General features: G+C 50.4%; 2 protein-coding genes across 2 annotated transcripts; one reads left to right on the forward strand and one right to left on the reverse strand.

Moving 5' to 3' along the window:
* The first annotated feature begins 3,681 nt into the window (after positions 1-3,681).
* Ctsf (cathepsin F) lies at positions 3,682-9,173 on the forward strand. Its single transcript, XM_050137653.1, has 14 exons — positions 3,682-4,034; positions 4,236-4,334; positions 4,588-4,672; positions 4,765-4,826; positions 4,916-4,991; positions 5,858-5,971; positions 6,093-6,238; positions 6,326-6,422; positions 6,503-6,583; positions 7,687-7,806; positions 7,884-7,948; positions 8,042-8,132; positions 8,490-8,548; positions 8,628-9,173. Exons 1-14 carry the CDS (start codon positions 3,816-3,818, stop codon positions 8,700-8,702), a joined length of 1,389 nt encoding a protein of 462 aa, XP_049993610.1. The 5' UTR covers positions 3,682-3,815; the 3' UTR covers positions 8,703-9,173.
* A 73-nt stretch (positions 9,174-9,246) lies between these two features.
* Actn3 (actinin alpha 3) lies at positions 9,247-25,989 on the reverse strand. Its single transcript, XM_050137654.1, has 21 exons — positions 25,846-25,989; positions 19,597-19,711; positions 19,251-19,370; positions 18,849-18,935; positions 18,683-18,770; positions 18,136-18,214; positions 17,970-18,051; positions 16,909-16,994; positions 16,514-16,606; positions 15,729-15,959; positions 15,490-15,637; positions 13,461-13,611; positions 12,880-12,988; positions 12,651-12,791; positions 12,045-12,227; positions 11,493-11,627; positions 11,230-11,409; positions 10,348-10,494; positions 10,196-10,261; positions 9,651-9,809; positions 9,247-9,569 (listed from the first exon to the last, which is right to left on the reverse strand). The coding sequence occupies exons 1-21, from the start codon at positions 25,987-25,989 to the stop codon at positions 9,411-9,413; spliced, it is 2,703 nt and encodes a 900-aa protein (XP_049993611.1). The 3' UTR covers positions 9,247-9,410.
* Between the last annotated feature and the right edge of the window lie 193 nt (positions 25,990-26,182).

Consider the following 26,182-nt stretch of genomic DNA (forward strand, 5'->3'; position numbering starts at 1 on the left):
AGAACTTGTTACAGGCTGGCTTCCAACTCATGGCAGTCCTCCTGCCTCTGCTTCCCAAGTACTGGAATGAAAGGCTTACACACCATGCCCAACCTTAAGGTAAATTTTTTAAATTTTTTAGTTTTGAAAGCTTTACTATCTAGGAGGTAAAAAAATATCTCCTTCGTCAATCAGTTTTGATGGCATACACCTGTAATCAGAGCACTCATGAAGATGAGGCAGGAGAATTGCCACAAGTTCAGTACCAGTTTGGGTTATGTAATGAATCTGAGGTCAGTCTGGAGGGCAAGGCAAGACCTTGTCTTAAAAAAAAAAAAAAAAAAAAAAGAAGCTAACAACAACAAAAAGCAAACTATCCATGAAATTTCTGCTTTGTGGCATGGTAAGATGATTGGGCAGTTAAAGCTGATGACCTACGTGGGCGGAAGGAGAGAACTGGCTCCCACAAAATGTTCTTTGGCCTCCATGAGCACAGTGCACACATGTGTGTGTGTGTGTGTGTGTGCGCATGCACGCCAGTGATCCACCTATCTCTGTCCCACCAGCCCATGCCTAGCTTTTGAGACAAGAGCTGGAAATCAAACTTAGGTCTTCATATTTCCATGGTAACACCAGCTAAGCTATCCCCCAGTAACACTTTACCAACTGAGCTATCCCCAGCAGCACTTTACCAACTGAGCTATCCCCTAGCCCCGATTTTTCACATTTCAGGTGTTTAAAAGCTTTCCAGTTCTGTAAAATAACAGTATTTTCTCTCTCTCTCTCTCTCTCTCTCTCTCTCTCTCTCTCTCTCTCTCTCTCTCTCTCTCTATGACAGTGTCTCACAATGTTGCCCTGGCTGTCCTAGAACTCACTCTGTAGGCCATGCTGGCCTCAGACTTAAAGAGATCCACTTGCCTCTGCCTCCTGAGTGCTGGGATCAAAGGCGTGCACTATCAAACCTAGCTTTCTACACTTTTTTGAAGATGCCATAATGAAACCTTTATTGTACTTACTTTTTATTTATGAGGTTATAATATAATTACATTTCTCCATTTCCCTTCCTCTCTCCAAACCCTCCCATGGACCACTTCTTTCTTTTAAACTCATCCTTTATAACTAATTATTATTACATTTATATATGCATATACATATATATTCCTAAATATAACTTGCTTAGTCTGTATTGTTATTTGTTTTTTGTTTGTTTTGTTGTTTATTTTTGAGACAGGGTCTCTCTGTTATACAGTTCTGGCTATCCTGAAACTGGCTATATAGGCCAGGTTGGCTCACAGAGAACAAACCACCTGCCTCTGCCTCCCAAGTGCTGGGACTAACCACCACGCTCGGCTGAGTAACATTATTTAGGTGTGTTTTTAGGGTTGACAGTTTGGTATTAGACAGCCAGTTGCTATGCTCTTCCCTGGAGAAGACTCTCAACGTTCCTTAGTTGCCTGTAGTTCTTTGTGTAGGTCTGAGGCCTTGTGGGCTCCTCTACTCTCCCTCTCCCCCGCCCCCTGCCCCACCCCCATTCACTTTAATGTGTCTGTTAGTATTGTCCTTGTTCAGCTCCTGTTTAGGGAGTCATGTTGGTGAGACTCAGTGGGTATAGTTTCTGAGGTTACTAGATGACACAATCTCACCAAAAATTCTCCGATCCTCTGGCTCTTATGATATTTTCACCCCCCTCTTCCAAAATGTTCCCTGGTTAGGAGGTGTTTTGTAACTATTGGGGATATTTATTTGTAAACGTATTGGGGATACATCTTTACACAACTTTATATTTTGATTGGACATGACTTTCTATATTAGTCTCTGTTGCAAAGGGAAGTTTCCTTGATGAGGGCTGAGGGCTACACTTATCTGTGGGTATAAGAACAAATATTTAGCCAGGCAGTGGTGGCGCACACCTTTAATCCCAGCACTCGGGAGGCAGAGACAGGCAGATCTCTGAGTTCGAGGCCAGCCTGATCCAGGCTAGAAAACAAAAAAAAACAAAAAAAATCTAAATATTTAGATTGTTATTAGGGATTATGTTGATTTAGTGAAGTGGTGTAAGGTCTTCTCTAAGACCCATGACTGCTCTAGCCCTGAGGAGTTCGCTAAGTTTCCAGTCCCAGGCATGGTTTCCCTCTTGTTCAGTGGGTCTTAAGACTACTTAGAGAGCCTTTGGTTACCACCAAGGCATACGTGGCACTACTGCATCTTAAGGTTATCATGCCATGCTTGTTGTTGATGCGGTGATAGGCGTCATAGGACTGTTGGTTGCCTCCCTCCTTCCTTCCCTGGAAGCCTCTCGGTATCCATGAAAGCTGGTCCTCAGGAAGGAGGCTTTTAAGGGGCCTCTGGGCCCTGTTTCTGAAGTGTGTGGTGTCTTCAGCAACAGGGACTTACCCTCTGTCTCTGGAAAGCAACCAAGGCTACACTTTTTATGTTTTTATTCTTACTCTGGGCAGGGGTGGGGGTGGGATGGGATTGAGACCGGATTTCTGTGTGGACCTGGCTGCCCTGGAACTTTCTCTGTAAACCAGGCTGGCCTTGAACTCACAGAGACCACCTGCCTCAGCCTCCTAAGTGCTGGGATTAAAGACGTGTCTGCCTCCCTGCTCCAAGATCAGCAGATTTTTGTATATGAGCAGTTTATGGGAATTTGCTTTTGGTTATAAAAACCCCGTTTTCCAATCCCTCAAGTGCACCCGAGGCTTCCATAGCATGCATCTTGGGTTGTGGTCCTTTTGTTTATTTCCATATGCATTTTTACACTTGGAGTCTCCCACCCCCTACCCTTGGCAGCTTGGCAGCCCTGGAACACAGTGCTTAAGGCACGATCCCAACCCTATGCTCCCAACTGCTTTGTTGATTGCCAGACGCATGGTGGTGGGGGGTTGGGCCTCAGACCCACTTAGTATAGGCTCATATTCACTATATATATACACTACGTACCCAAGAATGACCTTGCACTTCAGATTTTTTTTTAAGATTTATTTATTTATTATGTATACAACATTCTGCCTCGATGTATGCCTGCACCCCGGAGGAGGGCGTACAGATGGTTGTGAGCCACCATGTGGTTGCTGGGAATTGAACTCAGGACCTCTGGAAGAGCAGTCAGTGCTCTTAACCTCTGAGCCATCTCTCCAGCCCTGCACTTCAGATTTTTATCTCCTCCTCCTGAATGTAGGAATTACAGATGTGCCTCACCGTGCTAGCTAGGTTTATTCCGTGCTGGGGATGGAACCCAGGGACTTAGTGCATGCCGGACAAGCACTCTATCAACTGAGCTACATCCTCCGGTCCCAGAACTGGTGAGATTACTGACCATGTCGGGAATGACAACAGGGGCCTCAAAGGAGAGATGAAGCCTCTAAGCCAGTCTCTGACACCAGTTGCCTGGTTCAAGTTCAATTCTTGTCAGAGCCATCTGTAAACTTCTCTTTCTTTACTTGTGAAACGGGACACCTACTTCACAGGTCTGCTGTGATTAAAGGGATCTGGCTTTCATTGCTTAAGATAACGATGGAATAAGTGGTGGGTCCTAGTTTTATTTTCAGGCTTCTGTTTTTCCTCCTTTGCTCTCTCCCCCTCCTTCCCCTCTCCTCCCCTTCTCTCTCCTCCCCCTTCTCCTCCCTCCCCTCCCCTTCCCTCTCCCCCCCCCACGTGCCCCGCGTAAATAAGCGAGCGCGCAGGCGCCAGGAGTCGGTGCCCATTGGTCACCCCGGCGCTGTCCAGGGCCGTGGAGAGACACTCTGTGGCCTCTGACCGCGGGATCCACCCGGGGTCGGTTGGTTCGCGCGTCTGTGGGTCGCTGAGTCCTGGCCAGCAGCTTCACCCTCGTCATGGCGCCACTGCAGCAACTGCCGTGGCTGCTGGCCCTGCTCCGGACGGTGGCCCTGGTCCCGGTCTCCGCCAAACCCCGGGCAGACGACGAGCAGGCCTGGGATCTGTCGTACCCGGAGCTGCTGGCGCCCGCCCGCTTCGCGCTGGATATGTACAATTACGGTCGTGCTGCCGGGATGAGGGCCGTGCTGGGGACTGTTCGCGGGCGCGTCCGCCGGGTGAGAAGCGTGGGGAACGGGTGCGGGGCCTGGGTCCGGGAATAATGCAAGGTGGAGTTTGGCTTAAATTTTGGGTGTTGTCCTGGACGGTGGAGAAAAGGACCTGTGTAGGCTGAGTAGAGAAGCACAGGTGAGCTGCAGGCACCTAAGAGGACCAGAGTAGGAGGTGGCCGTGCCAGCCTCGCCTTCTCCTCCGTCCAGGTGGGTCGGGGCTCTCTGTTCTCCCTGGAAGCCACAATGGAGGAGCCACCTTGCGATGATCCTCTGGTGTGCCTGCTCCCTGTGACCAATAAAACCTTGGTGAGTGATGGGGTCCCAGCTATTGTTGGCCCTAGGCCAGCAAGCAATTGGAATAATGGGTCCTGTGAAGAGGCAGAGGTTACCCCACCCTGAGTTACTAGTAGAGATCAAAATGCACTAAGAGGGTGGGTATTTGGGCGCTGGGTGCTGGGTGTGATTGCCTTATATGTGGCCCTCCTTTGAGGAGCTTCTAGCTGCTCTTGCCAGGATCTTGTTCCAGTCTGTCTCCAGATTATCCCTTCTCTTCCTCCAGCTCTGCAGCTTTCAAGTACTGGATGAGCTAGGAAAACACGTGCTGCTGAGGAGAGACTGTGGCCCAGTGAATGCGAAGGTTCCAGGTGCTGGTATAGCTCAAGGAGATTGGGATAGCCCAGACCATACTTGCCTCAGAATACAGCCTTGATTGCACCTCTGTTCCAACCCATTCCAGAGTATGGAAATGAGACTTTCAGTTCATTCCTTCCGATGCTGAACAAGGACCCATTGCCCCAGGTGAGGAGCCCATACCTGGGAGAGCCGACCGCCCCCTAGTGTCCTGGGGTCAGGCTGAACTTGTAAACAAATACCCTTTTGCCTTTCAGGACTTTTCTGTAAAGATGGCTACAGTCTTCAAGGACTTCATGGCTACCTATAACCGGACTTACGAAACAAAGGAAGGTAGGACCTAGCCTTGTCTGGACCGATAACAATCAGACTTGGGCCTTCTCCTATCATGGCACCTTAATATTGAGGAAGGAAAGGACTCAAGGACCTTGTGTCTCTCAAGGACCCCCCAATCCCTGAGTTCTTCCCCAGCTTTCTAGGCAGCTGACTTGTCAAGGACATGTGGACTGTCTCCTCCTTCCATCTTCTCGTCCTGGCCAGAAACCTCAGGTTTCCATCACTCCAGGCAGAGTGGGGTAAATCTGGGAGACGAGATTTTCTCTGTTGGATTCCTTCAGTCATCTCGGCCCTTCCCGTGACCTCTCCTGGGTGACACCCTTAGGCTTCATTTTGGTTACTACTGTTCTAGTCAAGAAGCCATTGCTCAAGTTCAGGTCCCCAATGTTGGCCATGCCTCTCACTTTTTCACCTTGATGTCTGCTTCCCCATGTTTTATTCCACCTGGCCCAGGGATCTGCCCTTACAAACAGCTTCAGGGACTAAGGCAATCACTCAGTTAATAAAGCCCTTGCCTTGAAAGTTTAAGACATGAGTTCAGCCCCCAGATCCCACCAAAGAAGCCCAACATGGTGGCCGAGACAGCAGCGCAATTGGTGGCAGAAACAAATTCATGGCCTGCTAGCCTAGCCGACTTGATTAAGTTCTCAGTCAGTAAGAGACCATCTGCGAAAAGAAGGTGAAAGACCCTGAGGAATGACACCAGGGTTGTCCTTTGATCCCGCCCTCCACTCTGACACATTCAAAACTTTCAAGTTCAACCCAGAGTTCCTCTCACCTGGGGAAGACTTTGCTTGCTCGCCCCTCTTACCTCTCCTTTTATGATGTGGTTGGGTTCAGGCCTCTCCTTTTTGGTCCCTCAGAAACCCAGTGGCGCTTGACTGTCTTTACCAGAAACATGGTACGAGTACAGAAGATACAGGCCCTGGACCGTGGCACAGCTCAGTATGGGATCACCAAGTTCAGCGACCTCACAGGTGGGGATGATGACCAGAGCCGTCACAGAACTTAGAGGAAATTAGGCCCAGCTCCTGAAGGTCCTCATCTGGGCCGGCATAAAGTATTCAGTCCTGTCTGCCCTGCCCCCTTTGCCCACAGAGGAGGAGTTCTACACCATCTACCTGAATCCCCTTTTACGAAATGGTTCTCGCAAGAAGATGAGGCCAGCCAAGTCCATAAATGCTCGCGCCCCGCCCGAATGGGACTGGAGGAAGAAAGGGGCTGTTACCAAAGTGAAGGACCAGGTTGGAGTCCCAGAAGTGGGCTGAGAAAGCGGACGGCTTGGGGCCCTGATGAAAGGTAGAGCCTTGACCACGCCCGTTGTCTTGCAGGGCATGTGTGGCTCGTGCTGGGCCTTCTCTGTCACAGGCAATGTGGAGGGCCAGTGGTTCCTGAACCGGGGGACTCTGCTCTCCCTGTCAGAGCAGGGTGAGCATCCTGCTCCAGCCCCCTCACATTCAGACTAGCCTCTCCAGAGGACCCCTTGGAACCAGGCTTCTGTCTCCTAGAGCTCTTGGATTGTGACAAGATGGACAAGGCCTGCTTGGGTGGATTGCCCTCCAATGCCTACACAGCCATAAAGAATTTGGGTATGCATTATTTTGGTCAGAAGGGGCAGCAGGTGCCACCTCTTTGCAAGAGGGGGAGATGGATGTGGAAGTCACACAGAGCTGGGTTCTGGTCCTTTTTTTTTTTTAATATTTATTTATTTATTTATTTATTTATTTATTTATTTATTTATTTATTATGTATACAATATTCTGTCTGTGTGTATGCCTGCAGGCCAGAAGAGGGCAACAGACCCCTATACAGATGGTTGTGAGCCACCATGTGGTTGCTGGGAATTGAACTCAGGACCTTTGGAAGAGGAGGCAATGCTCTTAACCTCTGAGCCATCTCTCCAGCCCAATGTTGGCCCTTTTTGGCTGATGGTCTACAGCAAGTCAGTTTTGTCAGCCTCAGTTTTTCAGCTGTGAAATGGGATAGACAATGTCTACTTTGTATGATTGTCTCCAATGCCAAATGAGAAAATAGATGTATAGATGTAAGATTCTTTTTGCAGGGGAGTGGTTGAGACAGGGTTTCTCTATAACAGTCCTGGTTGGCCTGTAACTCACTGAGATCCACCTGCCACAGCCTCCTAAGTGCTGGGATTAAAGGCGAGTGCCACCAACACCCAGCTAGATGTGAGATTCTGATGCATGACAAAGACCCTGTGAATCTTGGTGGTTTTGCTTCCTGGAAGTCTGTGTTTTTACTGTGCTGCTAAACTTGACAGCAACACCTCTCTCTCCTGAGGAGGGGTATTAAATCAGCCATGGGCTGTAGGATGGTGAGCCAAGGAACTGAGCTTAGAAAGAAACTGGTCCAGGAGCCTAACAAGTGGCTGACATTAGCAGTCGACTGTCAGGGCAGGACAAGCAGCAAAGGGCAAAAATGCCAGGAAACCTGGGATGAGGCCTCAGCAAAGAGGTGGTCATGGGAGTGGAGTCCTGTCCAGGCCGGTTAATGTAGCTCCTTCCCACATCCTTCCATCCCTAGATATGTCATCTCTAGTCTGAGGAGATTCCTCAGAGACTGGGGCCCTGGGAATAGGTAAGGAACATGTGGCTTCGTGTTTATGGGAAGCTTGTCACTCCTGTGTCTGGGGGAGCACGAGGGAGTGATAAACAGGAGTCTACTCCTTTCCCAGGAGGGCTGGAGACAGAGGATGACTACAGCTACCAGGGCCATGTTCAGGCCTGCAACTTCTCAGCACAGAGAGCCAAAGTCTACATCAATGATTCAGTGGAGCTGAGCAAGAATGAGAACAGTGAGTGGGGGGTGGAGGGGGTGGATCCAGGTTGATGTTGCTGGGCCCAGGTAACCTCTGACACTGCCTTCTCTCAGAGATGGCAGCCTGGCTGGCCCAGAAAGGACCCATCTCAGTTGCCATCAACGCCTTTGGCATGCAGGTGAGACCCTGGCCTCTATGCTTCTGCCCTGTCTTGTGTCTCTGCCTCCCTCACTTCTCCAAGCTAGCTCTCTACTCCCTGTTTTCTTCTCAGTTCTATCGCCATGGGATCGCCCGCCCTCTCCGGCCCCTCTGCAGCCCTTGGCTCATTGACCATGCTGTGTTGCTGGTGGGCTATGGCAACCGTGAGTTCCACCTCCGGCTTATCCTTTCCTCCATCCCAGGCCCCAGTCAGGGGCTAGATAGCAGCTTCTTAGGCCTTCTGAGGGGAACCTTGTTCTGAAATACCCATGCCGTTTGTAGACAGAAAAGCTGAGACTGGGAGGTTGAAGGGTTGTTCTGGAGGCAATTGGACAAGTGCTCTCCCCAACCCCTGTAGATGCATGAGATCTCTGTGAGGATGGCAGGCGGGTCTCTGGCTCTTTGTTATTCTCCTAGTTCCTATTACAGACTCACTGCAGATACGTGAAGGGTGCAGCGGATGAGTCTCAGAGTGGAGAATTAGGGGTCTCTGACCCCTTGTATTCTGTGTTGCTCCGTAGGCTCCAAGACTCCTTACTGGGCCATCAAGAACAGCTGGGGTAGTAACTGGGGTGAGGAGGTGAGTTTTGCCTGGTCAGCCTCTGACCCTCTAGCCGTACCCTACCTAAGCACCCTCACCAAGTCCCACTGTCCCTCAGGGTTACTACTACTTGTATCGTGGGTCTGGAGCCTGTGGTGTGAATACCATGGCCAGCTCGGCAGTGGTGAACTGAGGGACTTGCTGGCACAGGACCTGATGCTGACCACAGTGGCCCCTTCCTTAGCCTGACTCATGCCCAGGCCCCTCAGGAGGCACAGCTGGCTGAGGGACAAGCACTTGGTGTACCTCAGGGTGAGCAGTGGGCCCTGGTCCCCTTCTTCCCTCCCTCCCTCCCTCTCATGCCCACCTGAAGTTTCTCAGCTGCCTCTTTGTTGAATTGTGGTAGCTAAGAGGATCCTGAGGTGAAGGAGGCTTTCATGGAAGCCAGTGCTGGGGCACGAACCCCAGGCTCGAGTAAGGTGCAGAATGAAAATACTCTGATCACAAATCTGACTTTGTCCTCAGCAGGCTCTGGCTTCCTGCCTTGGTTTTCCTCTGTCTAAGGCTGTAAACTTTTGGTCCCCTTCCACATCCAGGAAACTTGTAACCAATCTTCTCTAAGAGCAATAAAGAGGTACCCTGCTCCCCAGTGTGCTGTAATTGCTTAGTCTCTGGGGGAAAAGATGGGTCTTAGGGATCCCTGGTGGGTCAAGGTGGAGTAGCTGGTCCCACCCAGGAGCTCCAGGGCCCAGCTTCCCCTTCAGCAAACAAGAGGACATGGGAGAGGCCCACAGCCTGATCTTTATTCAGAAGCACAGTGTTGGATGAGCTTGAGGCCATTGCTTTGAGGGACGGTGGAAGCCACCACAGAAGTGCCCTCTCTCCTTTTCTGTTAAGAATGTCAGAGGTCACTTTCTCCATAGAGGGCACTGGAGAAAGCCACGTAGTCCAGGGCTCCAGGCGGAGCCCCAGATCCTTTGTAGGGCACCATCCGATGGATGCAGTACTCAGCCTGCTCGGCGGGGAGCTCTCGCCGCAGCTCTTCTGGGGTGATGTAGTTCTGGAAAAGAGGAGACATTAAGGGCCCACAGGTCTTGGGTCATGCCCTAGCCCACCAGTCCCTCCACCACATGGGATTCACCTTGTCTCCTGCCAGGATTTTGAAGGAGGCTACAACTTGTTCAGCTGTGTCTGTCTCGGCAGTCTCTCGGGTCATGAAGTCAATGAAAGCTTGGAAAGTCACAACCCCTGCTGCATTAGGATCCACCATAGTCATGATGCGAGCAAACTCCACTTCCCCCTGCGGAGACAGAGGGCAGGCACTTTGTCCATAGCGCTAAAGCCAAAAGGGCCCCTCATGTCCCCTCTGGGGGACTTTCCATACTTGGCTTGTTATCACCCCAGTGAAAACATACCCTCTGCCCAAGACAATCAGCTTGGCTTTAGGGAGTCCTTCATGCTAGGCAGAAATCTGCCTTTTGCCCAATTCCCCCTCTTGCTTGAGAGCTCCAATATTTCACAATTTAGCATTTTTCTTTTGGGGGGGGGCAAGCTAAGACCTTGATTTACTTATGTGTTTAACCAGCCTTTGTGTGGGTGTGCTGAACAGAGATGGTTTATGTGCAGAGGGAGCCAGGCAGAAGGAGGGGAACTGATGGTATTTGTAGAAGTGGTTTGGGGGCTCACCAGGTCATAACCCATGGAGATGAGGCAAGCTCGGAAGTCATCAGGCTCCATCATCCCGTTCCGTTTCTGTAGAGGACAAACGGGTATCAGCCTCGATCTCCAAATCCCACCAGCCCCCATCTCTTAGCTCAGAGGACTTGGGCTCTGCTGACCCGGTCAAAATGGTTGAAGGATGCCCGGAACTCGTTGAGCTGCTCCTGGCTCAGACCCTTGGCATCTCGGGTCAATACCTGGTTCTCTACCTCATTGATGGTGCGGGCAATGGAGGTGAGCAGCTGCTCCCAACCCACACGGATGTGCTAGAGAGCAAGAGACAAGGCAGTCAGTGGGTGGCAAGCTCTTTATCCTTACTTCAGTTTTACTTTGTTTGGAGACGGTATAGCCCTGGCTGTCCTGGAACTCTTAATGTGGATCATGCTGGCCTCAAACTCACAGAGGTCCACCTGCCTCTGCCTCCCAAGTGCTGGGTTAAAGACACGCACCACCACACCTGGCTGTCTAGTTGGTTGTATTCTTAATTCATTATGTAACGTTGGAAAAGTTCTCCCCTTTATTGGGCCTTTGTCCCCATCTTGAAGTTCCCCTAAGTGACTCTAAGCAGCCCTTTCTATCTTAAAGTTTAATGGCTTATTATGTATTAAATATTCATCAACCATGGCCAATCTTGTAGTCGGGCTTTAGGATGCTTTATGACTCTGAACAAGCCTCTTTTCATTTTCCTTTCCTTTCCTTCCTTCTCCCCCCCACCCCCCCTTGCCTCATGAAGCCCAGGATGACTTTGAACTTGCTCTGTAGCCAAGAATGACCTTGAACTCCTGATCCCGGTGCCTCTATCTTTCAAGTGATGGCATCATAGGTGTGCATCACATCTAGCCTGGACAAGCCACTTTCCATTGCTGGATAGCCATATTGCCATGGGACATGGGAAAAGCTTGCCAGGCTGAATTGGTGACCTTCCTGGGACAGATGTGCTCTGTCCATCTATGAATACATCAGGCCTCCCCCCCACCTTTCTCCCAAGGGTGAGACCCCACCTCCATGCTGTAGACTGTGTGCTTGTTGTCAAAAACCAAGCTCTCCTGCAGCAGCTGGTGGTCACCCTCCAGCCGGTCAATGTTGCTCTTGTAATTGATGATGTTTTGTTCCTGCTGCCGTAGACCCGCCATCTGCTCCTCCAGAGAGCCGGCCAACCCAGCTGCCAGCCGCCCTACCTCCTGCAAGGGTACCCAGGCAGGATAAGAACTCTGAACCCCCACAATCCCATTCCCTGAGCTGACCCAGCTATCCATGCCCTTACCTCCACCTTTCCCTGGATCCAGGGTCCTATGGCATTGGCCTGGGCTGCAAATTGTCGCCGGAGCCTCTCGTTCACCTGCTGCCGTGCCAGTTCCTCCTGCAGGGTCTGGTCACGGCTGGGTACCAGCTTTCGGACCTGGGAAGGAGAGTGGTTGTATCATGACCAAGTCTGGGGGCCAGGAGATGGTTCTGAGGCGAGATGACCTTCAGGCCCTCAAACTTCAGTTCTGGTTCTCATGAAGCAAACTGGGATAAACTCTGAGGCAAATGACTTCATATTCATAGACTCCAGGTTTCTCATCTGTAAAATGGTGCCCAGTAATATAACAAGTATCACTTGTGGATGATATGCACCCAATGAATTTTATATGTCTATCAGTCCTGATAGGGAAATGGTGTTGGAGGCTTATCCAATGCCAGGAGGAATCTGTGGCAGATCCCAGATCTGGATGGAGGTGGGCTTTATAACCCATATCTTGGGACACCAGAGGTTTCATTGATTCAAATATGCAAGAGGAAGTGGGGACCATGCAGCGTTGCCATTGGCACTGACCGTGTCCCACTTATTGTTGATGTCCTGTGAGCTGAGGGTGATGTAAGGGTTGGCAGACTTTGGCCGCAGCCCATACGTTTGGCAGATCTTCTGGATCTCTCCTTGGATGCCCAGGATGGCACCTCGCTCTCGATCAGCCTCAGGCAACGTTGCCTTGAACTGTTCATGTGCTGTTAGCAGGCTCTGGGGGAGAACAGGAAGGATCAACCAGCACACCCACTGACCGCAAGCAACAGAGGCGGCAGAACAGGGAACTAGCTGTATAGTAGTTGGTACAGGTGGTGGTGATGCGTGCATTTAATCCCAGCACTTGGGAGGCAGAGGCAGGCAGATCTCTATGAGTTCAAGGCCAGCCTTGTGTATAGAGTGATTTCCATGGCAGGCTCCAAGCCTATGGAGAAACCCTGTCTTAAAAAACAAAAAAAGCAAACAAGAAGAACCTAAGCATCTTGCCTGCTAGCCCAGCACTCCAGAACGGGTTTTTCCTGCTTCCTTCCTGTTCCTGTTATCCAGGAACCCAAAGGTATGGCTGATGGGATGTGAGACCAGTTTACCTCTCATTACATCCAGTGCCTCCCTGACTTCTCCCAGAATACTTGCACTCACCTGAGTCTCCTCCACAGAGTGCACTAGCCACACATCCTGCAGGTCCTCAATAGCCCCATCCAGCCAGTTGTTGAAAGGTGCTGCCCGACGAGCAAACTCCAGCTGTAGCTGGTCAATGGTTTCCAGGAGCTTTTCCATCCTCTAGAGCCCGGGGGGGACCATGTATCAGACCCTTTGTGGCTTGCTGGCCTCATCACCCTGCCCTCGGTTCCCTGGCCCACCTGCCCACCTCTAGTGCGTCTCTCCTCTTCTGGGTCAGTGTACCCAAGTTATCCCACTGGTCACAAATGGCTTGGCAGCGGCTATTCACCGAGGCTGCCTCATGGTAGTCCAGCTCACTAGTGGGGTGAAAGGGGAATAGGAATAGAGCCAGACCCTGACCTAAGTGAAACCAAGGCAGGGTGAGGTTGCAGGAGTGACGTTAGGGAGGCAGAGAGGAACTTTCTCTTCCAGGGGTCTCGGTGTGTGATTGCAGGAAGACTGGCACCAAAGATCCTCAGCTCCAGTCCCTGGATGTGGAGCCTGAGGTTTCAGAAGCAGGATTATGGGAGAAGGGGAACTGGAGGAGGTAGTTAGTGAGGCCAAGACTGACTGAGATGGGCTAATATCCTAAGGTAAAGGGGTTTCCCCATGCGCGTTGTAACTGAGGAGAGCCAGTGGATAAATGCAGGGGTTGGGGACAGTGTTCAGAAAGAAGTACGGGTGTTGACAGAGGAATAGGGCGGGGCTCAGTGAGAAGGGGGCGGGGAAGGTTTCTTCAGGGCAGGGCTCAATGGGAAGGGGGCGGGGCAGCTCTCTGGTCACGCCTACTTGAGTTCCTGGGCCAGTGCAGCAATGTGCTCCACTCTGTCTTGGTGCGCTGCCAGGTCGCTCTCAAAGGCCTCGTGGCGCCTCAACAGGGCTCGCACCTCCTGCAGCGAAGCCGACTCATAGTCGTGTTGGTTCAGCATCTCCTCTTTGCCTGCTCGAGAAGCGAATAGGGTCCTGTCACCCAGAGACCGTCATGGCTGGGGTGTAAGGTTTCCCAGTATACCCTAATATGTCAGCGTATACCCTAATATGTCAGCCGGATCGTTGGCATTGCTTGCCAATCCCAGCACCGTCCAGGATGACCTTTGCTACAATTTTGGAATTACCTAATACCCTCCCCCGCTCTTCTGGTTTTTTTTTTTTTTTTTTTTTTTTTTTCTGAGACAGGGTCTCTCTATGTTGGTCTTGCTGGAACTCGCCATGTTGACCAGGTTGGCCTCGAACTCGGAAAATCGCCTGCCTCTGCCTCTCAAGTGCTGGGATTAAAGGCGTGCACCACCGCGCCTGGCCTTTGAACTACTTCTCAGTGCCCCTGTGAACTCCTCAATCTTTGACTGGGCTTCTTTTGCTCACCACTGTTTCCCAGCGCCTGACACAGTGCCTGATACTTGATGGATGACAGAGCCTTTGTGAATACATAATTACTGTATGAATAAATAATAAATGCAAAAGTGTTTTTAAAGTAATAATTACTATAACTTTGCAAATAAAGACCACCATCTTCATTACAGTAGTGGTAGGGACACTTCATTTGAGGCCCTGTATTGGTAGGTGACAGATACAAAGGTTCAGAGATTGCAACAGAGTCATTAAACTGAAAATTTCAAGATTTTTTTGCTTGTTTTTGAGACAGTCTCTTTCTGTATAGCCCTGGCTGTCCTTGATCTCACTCTGTAGACCAGGCTGACCTCAAACTCAGAGATCTGCCCACTCTTCCTCCCAGTTGCTGGAATTAAATGAGTGTGCCACCATACCTGGCAACTTCAGAAATTCTTATAAAAATATCCAAACTATTGTTTTTTTTTAAGTTTTTTTAAAGATTTGTATTATTATGTATACAGCATTCTGTCTGCATGGCCAGAGGGCATCAGATCTCATTACAGATGGCTGTGAGCCACCATGTGGTTGCTGGGAATTGAACTCAGGACCTTTGGAAGAGCAGCCAGTGCTCTTAACCTCTGAGCCATCTCTCCAGCCCCTATTCAAACTCTTGTTATTCACTATTCCGCAATCATCATTAATGTTTGTTCATTTTAACAGAACAGATTGGGGGTTGTTTTTGTTTTCTGTTGTTCTTGTTTGTTTGTTTTTTTTCTTTTTTAAGTTTCTCAAAACAGGGTTTCTCTGTATAACAACCCTGGCTATACTGGAACACATACTGTAGGCCAGTCTGACTTCCTCTGCCTCCCTAGTGCTGGGATTAAAGGCGTGCGCCACCACCACCACCACCACCACCTGGCTGATTTATTCTTTTGTAGGACTGCAATCTCTGATAGAAACCTGAATAAATGGCCAGGCGGTGACTTGGGAGGCAGAGGCAGGCGGATCTCTATGAGTTCGAGACCAGCCTGGTCTACAAGAGCTAGTTCCAGGACAGGCTCCAAAACCACAGAGAAACCCTGTCTCGAAAACCCCCCCCAAAAAAAAAAAAAGCTAAGTGACAAATTAATCCAAAAAGACTACAGAGGACCAGAGCCTGAGAGGAGGGAGATTAAGTTTATAGGTAACAAAACCAGTCCCAAGAGGAGCCTAGAGTGCACTGTAGCAAGACAGGGTGGAATGAGAAATCTGGTCTCCAGCCAGGTTTGGCAGCTCATGTCTATAATCCCAGCACCCCCAGCACTCAGGAGGCAGAGGCAGGTAGATCTCTGGTTTACATAATGAGTTCCAAGCTAGTTATCACTATATAGCAAGACAATTTCGTGTGTGTGATGGGGGGGGGGGGAATCTCTGGCTCCCTGCAAAGCATCTGTCCCTGTCCTGTGCATTTTGTCCCAGGAAAGAGTCCAGTTCCATGAGATATACCTACCGCGGGTCCAAGCTTCATGCAGGGAAGCCTTCTGTTGGAACTTCTCAGCCAGGTGCTGAAGCCGCTGCAGACGCCTGATCTCTGAAAGCAGCCAGTCCTCATAGCCCTTCTCTACCTGCTCCAGGCCCCGCCATGCATTGGCTATATCCTGTGTGGGAAACAAAGGTGGCCTCCACCACAGTTCATCCAGTATGCAGATAGGGATCAAGGACCCAAGGTCACCCAGGGCACTAGCTCACCGAAACCAGTTTGCCCTCAGAGGGCATGAAAGCAGGTCGGTGGCTCAAGCGCAGCTTGGTCTGCAGCGTGTTGAAGTTGATCTCCAGCTGGCACTTCTCCTGCACACGGGGAGGCTTGTGCAGGCGTCTATAGTCCCGGAAGTCCTCCAGCTTGCGCTGCATCGCACTCATACTGGGTTCGCCTACGCGGTTCTCCAACCATGGGACAGTGCGACGAATCCACTCCAGTAGCTGCCAGGACCAGAGCAAGGCAGAGAGCTCTGAGCTGACTGTCACACCTTACCCACCCATCTCCATTCTACACATAGACTGTGGCCAGAGGGCCATGTGGAGGGGACTTTCAAACTGTCCTCACTGGCCAGAGAAGGAATAGGATATGTGTGTGTGTGTGTGTGTGTGTGTGTGTGTGTGTGTGTGTGTGTGTGTTGAATCTAGGGTTTCCCATAGTCTAGACAAGCCGTCTACCACTGAACCACATCCCAATTCCAGGACAATCAGTCTCTGAGTCCAGGGGCCAAAATAGGTAGATATGTAGAAAAAGAACATATGGCTGCCTAAATGTCAAGAAAGGACAGGATCAGTAAATATATGAACAATAAGTGAATCAGGAATGACCAGGGGTTTTAGCTGACAGAAGGGCAGGAGATGGTGGGGAGGCAGGAACAGAAAGAACCTGGAAGGATGCTCTGCAGACTCATGCCAGCGGTTAAGGTTAGAGGAGTTGGGACGTTCAGTGGGGCAGGGTAAGGAGCACAGTGGGAAGAGGCTCTCTGCCCTAGCCATACCTCACTGGCTAATTTCTCATACTCCTCCATCAGTTTCTCGTTTTCTTGGTTCACAGCTAACACCTTGCAGATCCTGTTAGCAGCGGTCTCTGCCTGTAGTGGGGGAAAAGAAGAGGGCTGAGGACAAGCTACCCCAGACACCCCAACCTAGCCTCCCTCAATAACTTGGCCTGTGTACAAATCAAGGAGGGGTGGTCACTTCTCTAAGGTGGGAGGAGCTTTCAGGACAGAGGCCTCTGTCCCTGAGCTCCCTGAAGGCCCACTGAGACAGTGGCCCTCCCTCCCACTTACAGGGCTTGGCACCTCCAAATGTTGGGCTAACACCAAGGTCGGGCTCTTAGACCCTACCTAGGTAGCAATGCCCTCAGTAGGGCAGCAACGAGACCCTCCTTTACCTGCTCAGCCCCAGCAAAAGCATGGTAGAAGCAGGAAACATAGGTCATGATGGCTTTCTCATCTGGTTTTGGGGTGTTCACAATGTCTGGGAAAGACAGCAAGGTATGTGGTTTTTTGTTTTGGTTTGGTTTTTCTGAAGCACAGGAATCAAATTCAGGGCTTTTCTCATGATAGGCAAGTGTTGCACCTTAGCAACATCCTCAATTCTTGTCTTATGAAGTGTATGTTGACCAAAGCCAGGGTGGGGAATGAACTCAAGACTCTCTCCTCTATGCAAAAAATATCCTCAGGATGACAAAAGTGGCGATTACTAGTCACGGGCTGCCTGCTACCCCAAGCTCTTTCAGGAAGCCCTCTATGATCACCCCAGGGCCTGGTGTGAGACCACGCATGAGGGTGCAGATCCTGAGGCCCTCAGGAGGGGTCTCTGATCTCTGCCTGGTGCTCTCAGCCTGTAACTCAGTCTCTCTGCCTCTTCTCTAAGTCTTATATTTCCTCGGGGGCCAGAAGCAGTCTCCTTGGTGCACAGACGTCTAGGATACCAAGCAGCAGCCACTCAGAAAATGTTTGCTGCTTCATTGACTGAACATTGATTGGGCTCAGGGAGCACAGGCAGAAAGTGCCCCAGAGAAGCTTCCAGTCTTGGGAACCAATATTATCCTGAATAGGCAGGAGACTGGGGTATGAGACAGAGGGCAGAGCCATTTGATAGAGGAAAGCCGGGAGACAGAGGGCAGGGGTGTGTGATGGGAAGCTCCTGGAGAAGAGGAAAGAGGAATGTGACATTGTGAAAAGAGCTAGGAGCGGTAACACATGCCTATAATTCCAGCACTTGAATGGTGGAGGTAGAAAAATCAGGAGTTCAGGGCTAGCCTCAGATACATACTGAGTTTGAAGCCAGCCTGGGCTACACGAGGCTCTGGTTTTGAAATGGAAGAAGGGTAGGGATAGAGTAAGGGGCAGGAGTAAAATATCACTGGAGAGGGGAGAGCATGGCACTATGTGGAGGTTGGACGGGGTCAAGTGTCTATATAATACTGTTCTCATCCACCGAGCTCACCTTCTGCATCCAGCATCTTAGGGATATCCAGGTATTTCTCTGCCACCTCAAAAGCAGTGTTGAGGTTTCCAATTGGGTCATCCTAGGGAGGCATGAGGGGGAAAAGTTGAAAGGTCAGCTGAAGGCAGAGACTGCAGAACTGGGTCTGTGACTTATAGAGGCCCACCTTGCGCAGCTTGGCATAATCAATGAGGTCTGGCCGGTGGCGGTGGATGAGAGCACAGAGGGCCAGGCCATCTTTCCAGCTGAATAGACAGAAAGGGTCGTCAGGCTTGGGTTCAGGCTGAGGCCATGTTCTACCCTCAACCTAGCAGCACCCGGCAGAACTGCCTTTTTCTGTGACATGCAGTCAAGTACAAATTCCTTTGCCTCTCATTGCCAGACCAGCTCCTCACAGCTCCTCACAATCGCAATCCCTTCCCATTCGTAGGTTCACGTCAGACCAGTTTCTAGGTGTGTGGGGTATCCAGGTCTTCTCTGGCTGAAGTACATGTCTATGGATATCACAAACGCTCCTTGCCCCAGGAGAGGTCTGCCACCCTCCTTGTTCAGCCCCATTCATTCACTATATCCTGAGTCCTCGTTTCAGAGGCTGTTCCAAGAACTGAACTGGAACCCTCCAATCGCTGAGGCTTGGAGTGGGGCCAGTCTATACCTTCATGGACCAGGGACCAGAGCTGCTCACTGAGCCCCCTCGATGCCGTCAAACAGACCTGGTATGGAAGTTCTGTACGTTGACGTTGCGATATGGCGCTGTTTTCCTCTGACACCAGAGAAGCAAGCCTTCTTTGGCTGAGGTCTCTGGGGGACAAAAGGACAGAGTGTTAGCTGGGAAAGAGACTGAGCTGGCCCCGTCCATCTGACTCCTCCTCTACTCACCCTCCACAGAGATGTCCTGGATGGCAAAGCGGAGGATGATGGTCCAGATCATGCCCAGGGTCATCTTCAGGTTCCCATCAACAATTTCTGCCAGGGACAGGAGTCAGGGTTAGATTCCAGGCCTTTGTGTCGAGGCCTCAGAGCACAGTCCTCTGGCTCAGCCTCTGACCCTTGTGCCACACCTAAAGTCTGATACCTACCAAACGCCTACAAGCACTCGGTAGTCATCTAGTGCTATTTTAGAATGATTTGTTGAACACCTGCTAGGTACCAGATGCTGGGCTAGCATTGGGGTACAGTTGCCTCTGATAGACAGGAATAATTATCTCCACTGGGTCTTGCAGACGAAACCTGCTGACTCCCTCTGAGCCCTTGCCCAGGCCCCTCCTCTCCCCTTCTCACCTTCAGCGCCAATGGACACAAGCTTAACTCCTTTGCTGGCGATGAAGTCCAGGGCCTTATTGACATTGGCGATTTTGTGGAAGCGCATCTTGCCCTTGTCTGGCCTGGGCAGCCTCTCGCCTGAGTATAAGGAGAGGGTAAGGGGCAAAGGTTAGTGGAGGGGGCCTGCGACTTACCTCAGGAGCACAGTGTTTGTCTAGCCTGACTGAAGCCCTGGATTTGATTCTCAGCACTGAAAATGCTGCTCCCAAGCGCTCCCTCCTCCAGTATGACTCCCCTCCAGCACTCTGCTGCCACCATTCCTGCAAACCTCCAGATTTCCCTGGCCACAGACACGTGCCCTCACCGGAAATGACCTCCAGGAGCAGCATGAGCTTCAGGCCATTGCGGAAGTCCTCCTCAATGTTCTCAATCTGAGTGCCCGCCTTGCGCAGATGTGAGTTGCACCATGCCGTGAAGGTCTAGGGACAGAAGACAGTGGTTGGACAGTAGGAACAGATCTGGGAATGGGAAATGCCCAGAACTGAGTCTGGGGCACACAGACCTAGCTCCTCCATTAAGATAGGTCCTAGAACTCAAGGCCCTGGATGTGAATCCTGGTCCAACTGGCTTGCTATGTATCCTTCTCCAGCTTCTTTCTTTCTTGGAGTTTTATTTCAGCTAAGAGAAGAGAAATGGCGGTGGGGCCTCTGTAGGTACCAGTTTGGACTTGGGACCTCCCTGTGGTAAGGCAAGCACTCTGGCTTTGCTGGGAAATATTTCTTTAGACCAAGGATGTGTCACTGTGGTTGGTTTAATAAAAAGCTGAAAGGCCAATTAGGCAGGACTTCTGGGACAGAGAGGCAGGGGAGGGGTGGGGAAGGGTGGGGGAAAAAAGAAAGAGTTGCCAGTCAAACAAGGAGGAAGCAGGATGAGGAGGCCAGAGTAAAGGTAACCGAATCATGTAAAAGAATATAGATTAAAAAGTATGGGTTAGCCTGAAAGTGGTGGCACACACCTTTAATCCCAGCACTCAGGAGGCAGAGGCAGGCAGATCTCTATGAGTTTGAGGCCAGCCTGGTCTACAAGAGCTAGTTCCAGGGCAGGCTCCAAAGTTACAGAGAAACCCTGTCTTGAAAAAACAAAAAAGGGGGGGGCGTAATTTAAGTTATAAAAACTAGTTAAAAAGAAGTCTAAGCTAAGACCAAGCTTTCATAATTAATAATAAGTCTCCATGTCATTGGCGACCCAAAGAAAAAGCCTGCTACACAGCTTTGTCTAATCTTAATCACTGGAGATAGGATTAGAAAACATTAACACACTTATAATGCCCTGGGTCCAGATAGGCCAGAGACATGGTCTCTAAACCGAGAGCTCCTCAAGGGAGTATATCTAGTTGAGAGGTGGGAATCAGCTGCCAGGGAAACATTGCATGGGTGATCAACAATCGACTGTTATTTCAGAATGATTCGTTAAACACCTAATTATCCCTGCTGGGTCTCATACAAGCGACTGGTTGACCAGGTACTGCAACCCACATGGTCTCTTTCCCAGCACTGATGACGCCTACAACCAGCCTCAGCTTCCACCTTGATAAGAAGATTGAGATATGGCTGTGTCTGTTGGGAATGGGGTGGTCCTAGGAATGTGTATATACTTGCAAACCAACCAGGCCTTCAGTCCCTGAGTGATACCATTGGCTCTGAATTCTTGATGGAGTCCACAGCTGGGCTCCAACCCCAGCTCACATCCCTCTCTGTGTTCTGGGGCCAGTCCTTGACCTCTTCGTGGTTTGGTTCCTGTATTTTTCCAGGGTGGTTATGTCTCTGGCCCTTCTTTTGACCTGGCAGGATCTTGGAATTCTCCTCTATTGTAGGATATTTTGATTGAACTCTTACACTCCTGAAACTAGGGATTCAAGTTAAACCTTAAATCAGGAGGTGGAGCTAGTGACTGACTGAAATTGGCCATAGAAAAGCCGGCAATTTTGATAGAGAAGACTTACAGGAAGGCAAGGGTGGAGACTTGAGTATGGCACTTCTTTTTGGTTCTGGGACAAGGGAAGAGTTGTCTTGCAGTGTCTCCAGTCAAAAAGCTAGATCAACCTCTCTGAGTTAGCAGGTTTTCACCCCAGCCGTTGACACCCAAGTCTTTTTATTTATTTTTCAAGACAGGGTTTCTCTGTAGCTTTGGAGCCTGTCCTGGAATAGCTTTTTTTTTTTTTTCTGAGACAGGGTTTCTCTGTGGCTTTGGAGCCTGTCCTGGAACTAGCTCTTGTAGACCAGGCTGGACTCGAACTCACAGAGATCCGCCTGCCTCTGCCTCCCAAGTGCTGGGATTAAAGGTGTGCGCCACCACCGCCTGGCTTGGAACTAGCTCTTGTAGACCAGGCTGGCCTCAAACTCATGGAGAATTGCCTGCTTCTGCCTCCAGTGCTGGGATTAAAGGTGTACACCACCACTGCCTGGTTTGACTCCCGAGTCTTATTGATAAATAGAATTTATTGATAAATAGAATGATAGAGAGTTAATTTTGAACCTATATATGTTGGCTGCTGCAGAGCCAGGACCAAGAGACTGGAAGCTCTATCAGGTCACAGCCTGAGTGGCCAGGGGGGCACTAACTGTGGGACCATGGGGCAGCAGGTAATAATTAAAATATCAGTAAATTCATGTGCAACCACTAAGCTGGCAGAAAAGCATTTCTCCCACCATAAAACAGATGTTCTTGAGAGGTGGCCCTGGAGACCATTTGGAATTCTCTCCTTAGCCAGGTTGCTGGGTCTACTGGGAGCTGGAGTGGAAGAGGATGCTATAAGCACTGGACAGCTGTCATTGCTCAGGGAACATGATGAGCTTCTATTGCAAGGGGTGTAGAAATGGGTCCTTAGTAGGGACCCAAGCACAAGAGATTGTATTCATATTTCCTACAGTTGCTTCTACAACTAGAGTCTGGATGCACTGAGTCTACAAATGGCAGGAGGTCAGGAAGCTTGGCTGGGGTGGGATTGTGGGGGTTCGTGGAGGCAAACCTGAGGCCAAGTCTTATGGATTCTGGGGTTTCATGTATTTTTGAACTTACCATGTAGCCAGTGGTGACAATGAACTTCTGATTCTCCTGTCTCCATCAAGACAGACATGGACACAAGCGTGTACTACCATACCCTGTTTATTTGATGCTGAGGATTCAAGTTGCGGATTAACTCATGCTAAACTAAGTCAGAACTTAATCAACTTAATAAATCAATTAATTACATTCCCAGTCCCAAATATGAGTTTTAGTAAGATGTAGCCCTGCCCTGAAGGAGTTCACAGTCAATCAGAGTCACGTTGTTCTCTGAGGTGTACCAGTGGAGACAGGCAGAGGATCTGGGGTGGAGGGGGGGGGCTTCTTATGGAGGCTCACATCAAATCTGTCATGGAAGAGCAGGAGCTGGTGCAGGCCCAGGAAGGGCAGCCAAGGGCATGTCAGGCAGGGGCAGACACAAGGGGAAATGTGCAGTGAGAAACAGTTGTTCCTTCTGTGGGGCTGCAGCACTGTGGCCACTGCTGGAATGAAACTGGAGGTGTTGGGGTGTCAGTGGTGAGAGACAGACCGGAGGGGTGGCAGGGGCCAGGTCATGCATGATCCTGGGTGCTAAGCCAGGGAGTTTGAACTTGATCCTGAGAGCCACAGAGAGTTGGCAAAGCTTCAGGCAAGAGGGAGGCATCAGAACTTACTGTGTTTGAGACAAGTCTCCCTATGCAGCTCTGGCTATCCTGACACTCGTTATGTGAAACAGACCATCTGAGAGAGGGCTGCTGCCTGCCTCGGTCTCCCAAATGCAGCCCAAAACTAAATTTAAAAGCTCACTCTGGTTGCAGAGCAGGGACAATGGTTGTCAGAATGGAAGGGGGAAATGAGGAGGTGAGAATGGATACAAGGGATAGAAAGCGATGGGAGTGGATGTGAGGAGGTGTGTGGGCGGTGTACTTTGTTTCATTCTGATTTCAGACCTTCTTACTACCTATTTATGGGCTTGGGATCATGGCCCAGTGATTGAGAGCACTGGTTGTTCTCCCAAAGGAGCCAGATTGGATTCCCAGCACCCATGTCAGGAGCCTTTATAACTGCCTCTAATTCCAGCTCTAGGGATCTGATACCCTCTGATGGTCTCCATGGGCACCCATGTACACACACACAAATAAAAATAATTCATTAAAGTAAAACTTTTTTTTTTAAAAAATAGATGTATTTATGGAACATCTGGGTGTAGCTCAGTGGATAGAGTGAGTGTCTTGCACACAAGATGCCCCAGGTTTGACTCCTAGCACCTCTTCAAACCTGGTGTGGTAGTGCAAACCTGCAACCCCCAACTTAGAAAGTGGGGGAAGGAGCCCAGCAGGGGTACTGCACACCTTTAATCCCAGCACTAGGGAAACAGAGGCAGACAGATCTCTGTGAGTTTGAGTTAGAGGTCAACCTGGTCTACAGAGCTAGTTCCAGGACAGCCAGGGCTACATAGAGAAACCCTGTCTTCAAAAACAAACAAACAAATAAAAATAAAAAAAGAAAAGGAAATAAAAAGGAAAAAATGGAGAAAGTGTTGGATAGATTGCTCACCTGCGGTTTTGTTTCTTTTGCAGAAGACTAGGGTTTGATTCCCAGCACCCACTTGGTGGTTCATTACCACCCATAACTATGGATTCAGGGACTCTGATGCCCTATTCTGACCTCCTCAAGCACCAAGCATAGATATGATGCACATACATACACACAGGCAAACACCACACATAAAATAAAATCAATAAATCTCATAAAACTTTTACAAGGAAAGAAAGAGGAGGCAGAGGATAGCAGTTCAAAGTCAGCTTTGGTCACACGGCAAATCCGAGGCTAGCCTGGGCTACATGAGACCTTAAAAATAGTCAGGAAGTATTTGTGAGCCAATTGTTTTTCAATATGGTCAACTGAAGAGGACTCGGGTATCAGGGGAGAATGGGAGTGCTCCAAAGCTGGAGACCTTGGGTCTTGGAGTCACTGATAAGCAAGGAAGCAGTCACCAAGAAGCGTTAGGAGCAGGGATGGATGGAGCAGAAGGGTACCTGACCACAAGAATGTTACAGCCTTGTTCAACAATGTGGAATGAGGAAGACATAACCCACATGTCCATCTACAGGGCCGCTGACTCGTTTTCAGAGCATCAACTCTGTTTTATTGATGAATTAATGGGGTGGTTGTTGGACGTTGATGATGGACATGGGGGTGGCTATAAACTGGAATGAAAGGACGGTTGACAAAGGCAAGAGACAGGCAAATGTCATGGTAGGGACGCGTAGCCTTGATCTGGGAGAGGGCTGGATGGCTGGGGGTCGGGACGGGAGTTGCTGAGGAGTAATTAGCAGCTGGAGCCAGGGGCAGGGATGACATCACCCGGGGATTGCCGAATTCAGGGACCACAGCCATGCTTGGAGACAGGTGCAGGGAAGTGAGGGGGGCAGGGTAGAGGGTGGATCACCCCAGGCATCTCAATCTCCCCACCCCGGCAGTCAACTTCTGTCATCTAACCCAGAGAAATGCTCTGGTTCTAAATTCTGGGGTTCTTAGGTCCTACACCAGCACCCTGCCCTTTCCTGGAATAGGGCATAGTTGACAAAAAGGCATGTCCAACAGCCTCATAGCTGCCTTCCCTATGCCTGGCCTGCAGCTCCTCAAGGCTTTCTCAGTCCAACTGGAATCATTTTCTCTTTAGGGAACCCAGGTGTCTTGCTCCCTCCACTGGGGAGCTAGGAGAGAAAATAGTTCAGGGAGGGAGGGGGCAGTGCCCTACAAGGCTGGGCCTGGGCAACAGCTGCCTACATGGTCGTCTTGAGCTCCCCCAAAGGCGCTGCCTCAGCACAAGTGTCCATCTGGGTCCCCGGGTTAAGTTACTGGTAAGGGGACCCAGGGCTCCCCTCCTCCCGACCTTCTGGCCTTTTCAGCAGACTCAGGGTTTCTAAGGCAGGGTGGAGTATCTTGGGAAAGAATGGGGTGGGGCAAAGGAAAAGACCCTCAGATGGGGGGAATTAGTTCTCTTCCTCACAATATATAATAGGCTGTCTATCTCTGCCGTTTTCTGGACCCCAGTTTCTTTCATCTTCAAGCCTACAGAGGCACCGAGGACGCCACCCTGAGCAGAATGCATAGCAGAGGATGGGAAAGAGTACGAGATGGTTCTACACCACACACGGCTGTGTGCCTGGCATGTTTCAGGATTGGGTCTAGGGATACTTAACTGGAGAGTGGGGTGGGTGTATAGAGGGACGTAACTTCTTGAGACCCCTTCACCTCCCACCCAACAAGCTGGATCTCTTGGACCTTGTCCAAAACCTACTTTCACAGGGAGAAGCGGGGCAGTGGGCTCAAAGGAGTTGAGGGAGGGAAGAGGCCATTAGGGACTCCAGAAACTCCTTGACATCCTAAATCCCACCTGAGGACTCCCAGCCTTTCTTCTAGCCCTGGGGACAGAAGAGCCTGAACTGGGGAGTGGCAGTCTAGATTAAAGGAATGCTCTGTCCTTGAACTGCCCAGGTACCCGGAAAGAACTGCCTGGCCTCTCAGCCTCAGTTTTGCCTTTGGGAAATGGGTGAGCACTCACTTTCCGCTGCTGTTTCTCCCAGGCCGGGTCCAACAGCAAGTCACGGTCCCAGTCCTCCTCCTGTTCCATGTACTCGCCGCCCCCGCCGCCCGAGAAGGGCCCCTCCCCGGCCCCCAGACCCTCGGGCTGCATAACCATCATCATCTTGCTCAGGATCTTGGCTCTGCTCTGCTCCACTGGGCGAGCTCTTGAACGCTCAGGCCGGGTTAAGTAGGGCCCATCCCAGCCCCAGATCAGATTCGTACTAAATATGGGGGAGGTGGGTGGGGCCAGATAGGGGGCGAGAGAGCTTGGGTCTGGACCAGAGAAAAGATTGCTCTGGAGTCAAAGATTGCGG

The sequence above is a fragment of the Alexandromys fortis genome, unplaced genomic scaffold (assembly GCF_014885135.2).
Source record: "Alexandromys fortis isolate MF-2015 unplaced genomic scaffold, M_Fortis_MF-2015_v1.1 scaffold_3, whole genome shotgun sequence".
Classification (NCBI taxonomy): Eukaryota; Metazoa; Chordata; class Mammalia; order Rodentia; family Cricetidae; genus Alexandromys; species Alexandromys fortis.

Coding starts and splice junctions, on each gene's coding strand:
- Actn3 (XM_050137654.1), bottom strand. CDS start 25,989: ATGATGATGGTTATGCAGCCCGAGGGTCTGGGGGCCGGGGAGGGGCCC. Junction 12,228..12,650: donor ACTCTGTGGAGGAGACTCAG/GTGAGTGCAAGT, acceptor GTTCTCCCCCAG/AGCCTGCTAACAGCACATGA. Junction 10,262..10,347: donor CCTTCAACCATTTTGACCGG/GTCAGCAGAGCC, acceptor TGTCCTCTACAG/AAACGGAACGGGATGATGGA.
- Ctsf (XM_050137653.1), top strand. CDS start 3,816: ATGGCGCCACTGCAGCAACTGCCGTGGCTGCTGGCCCTGCTCCGGACG. Junction 4,335..4,587: donor CTGTGACCAATAAAACCTTG/GTGAGTGATGGG, acceptor CTCTTCCTCCAG/CTCTGCAGCTTTCAAGTACT. Junction 8,549..8,627: donor GTAGTAACTGGGGTGAGGAG/GTGAGTTTTGCC, acceptor ACTGTCCCTCAG/GGTTACTACTACTTGTATCG.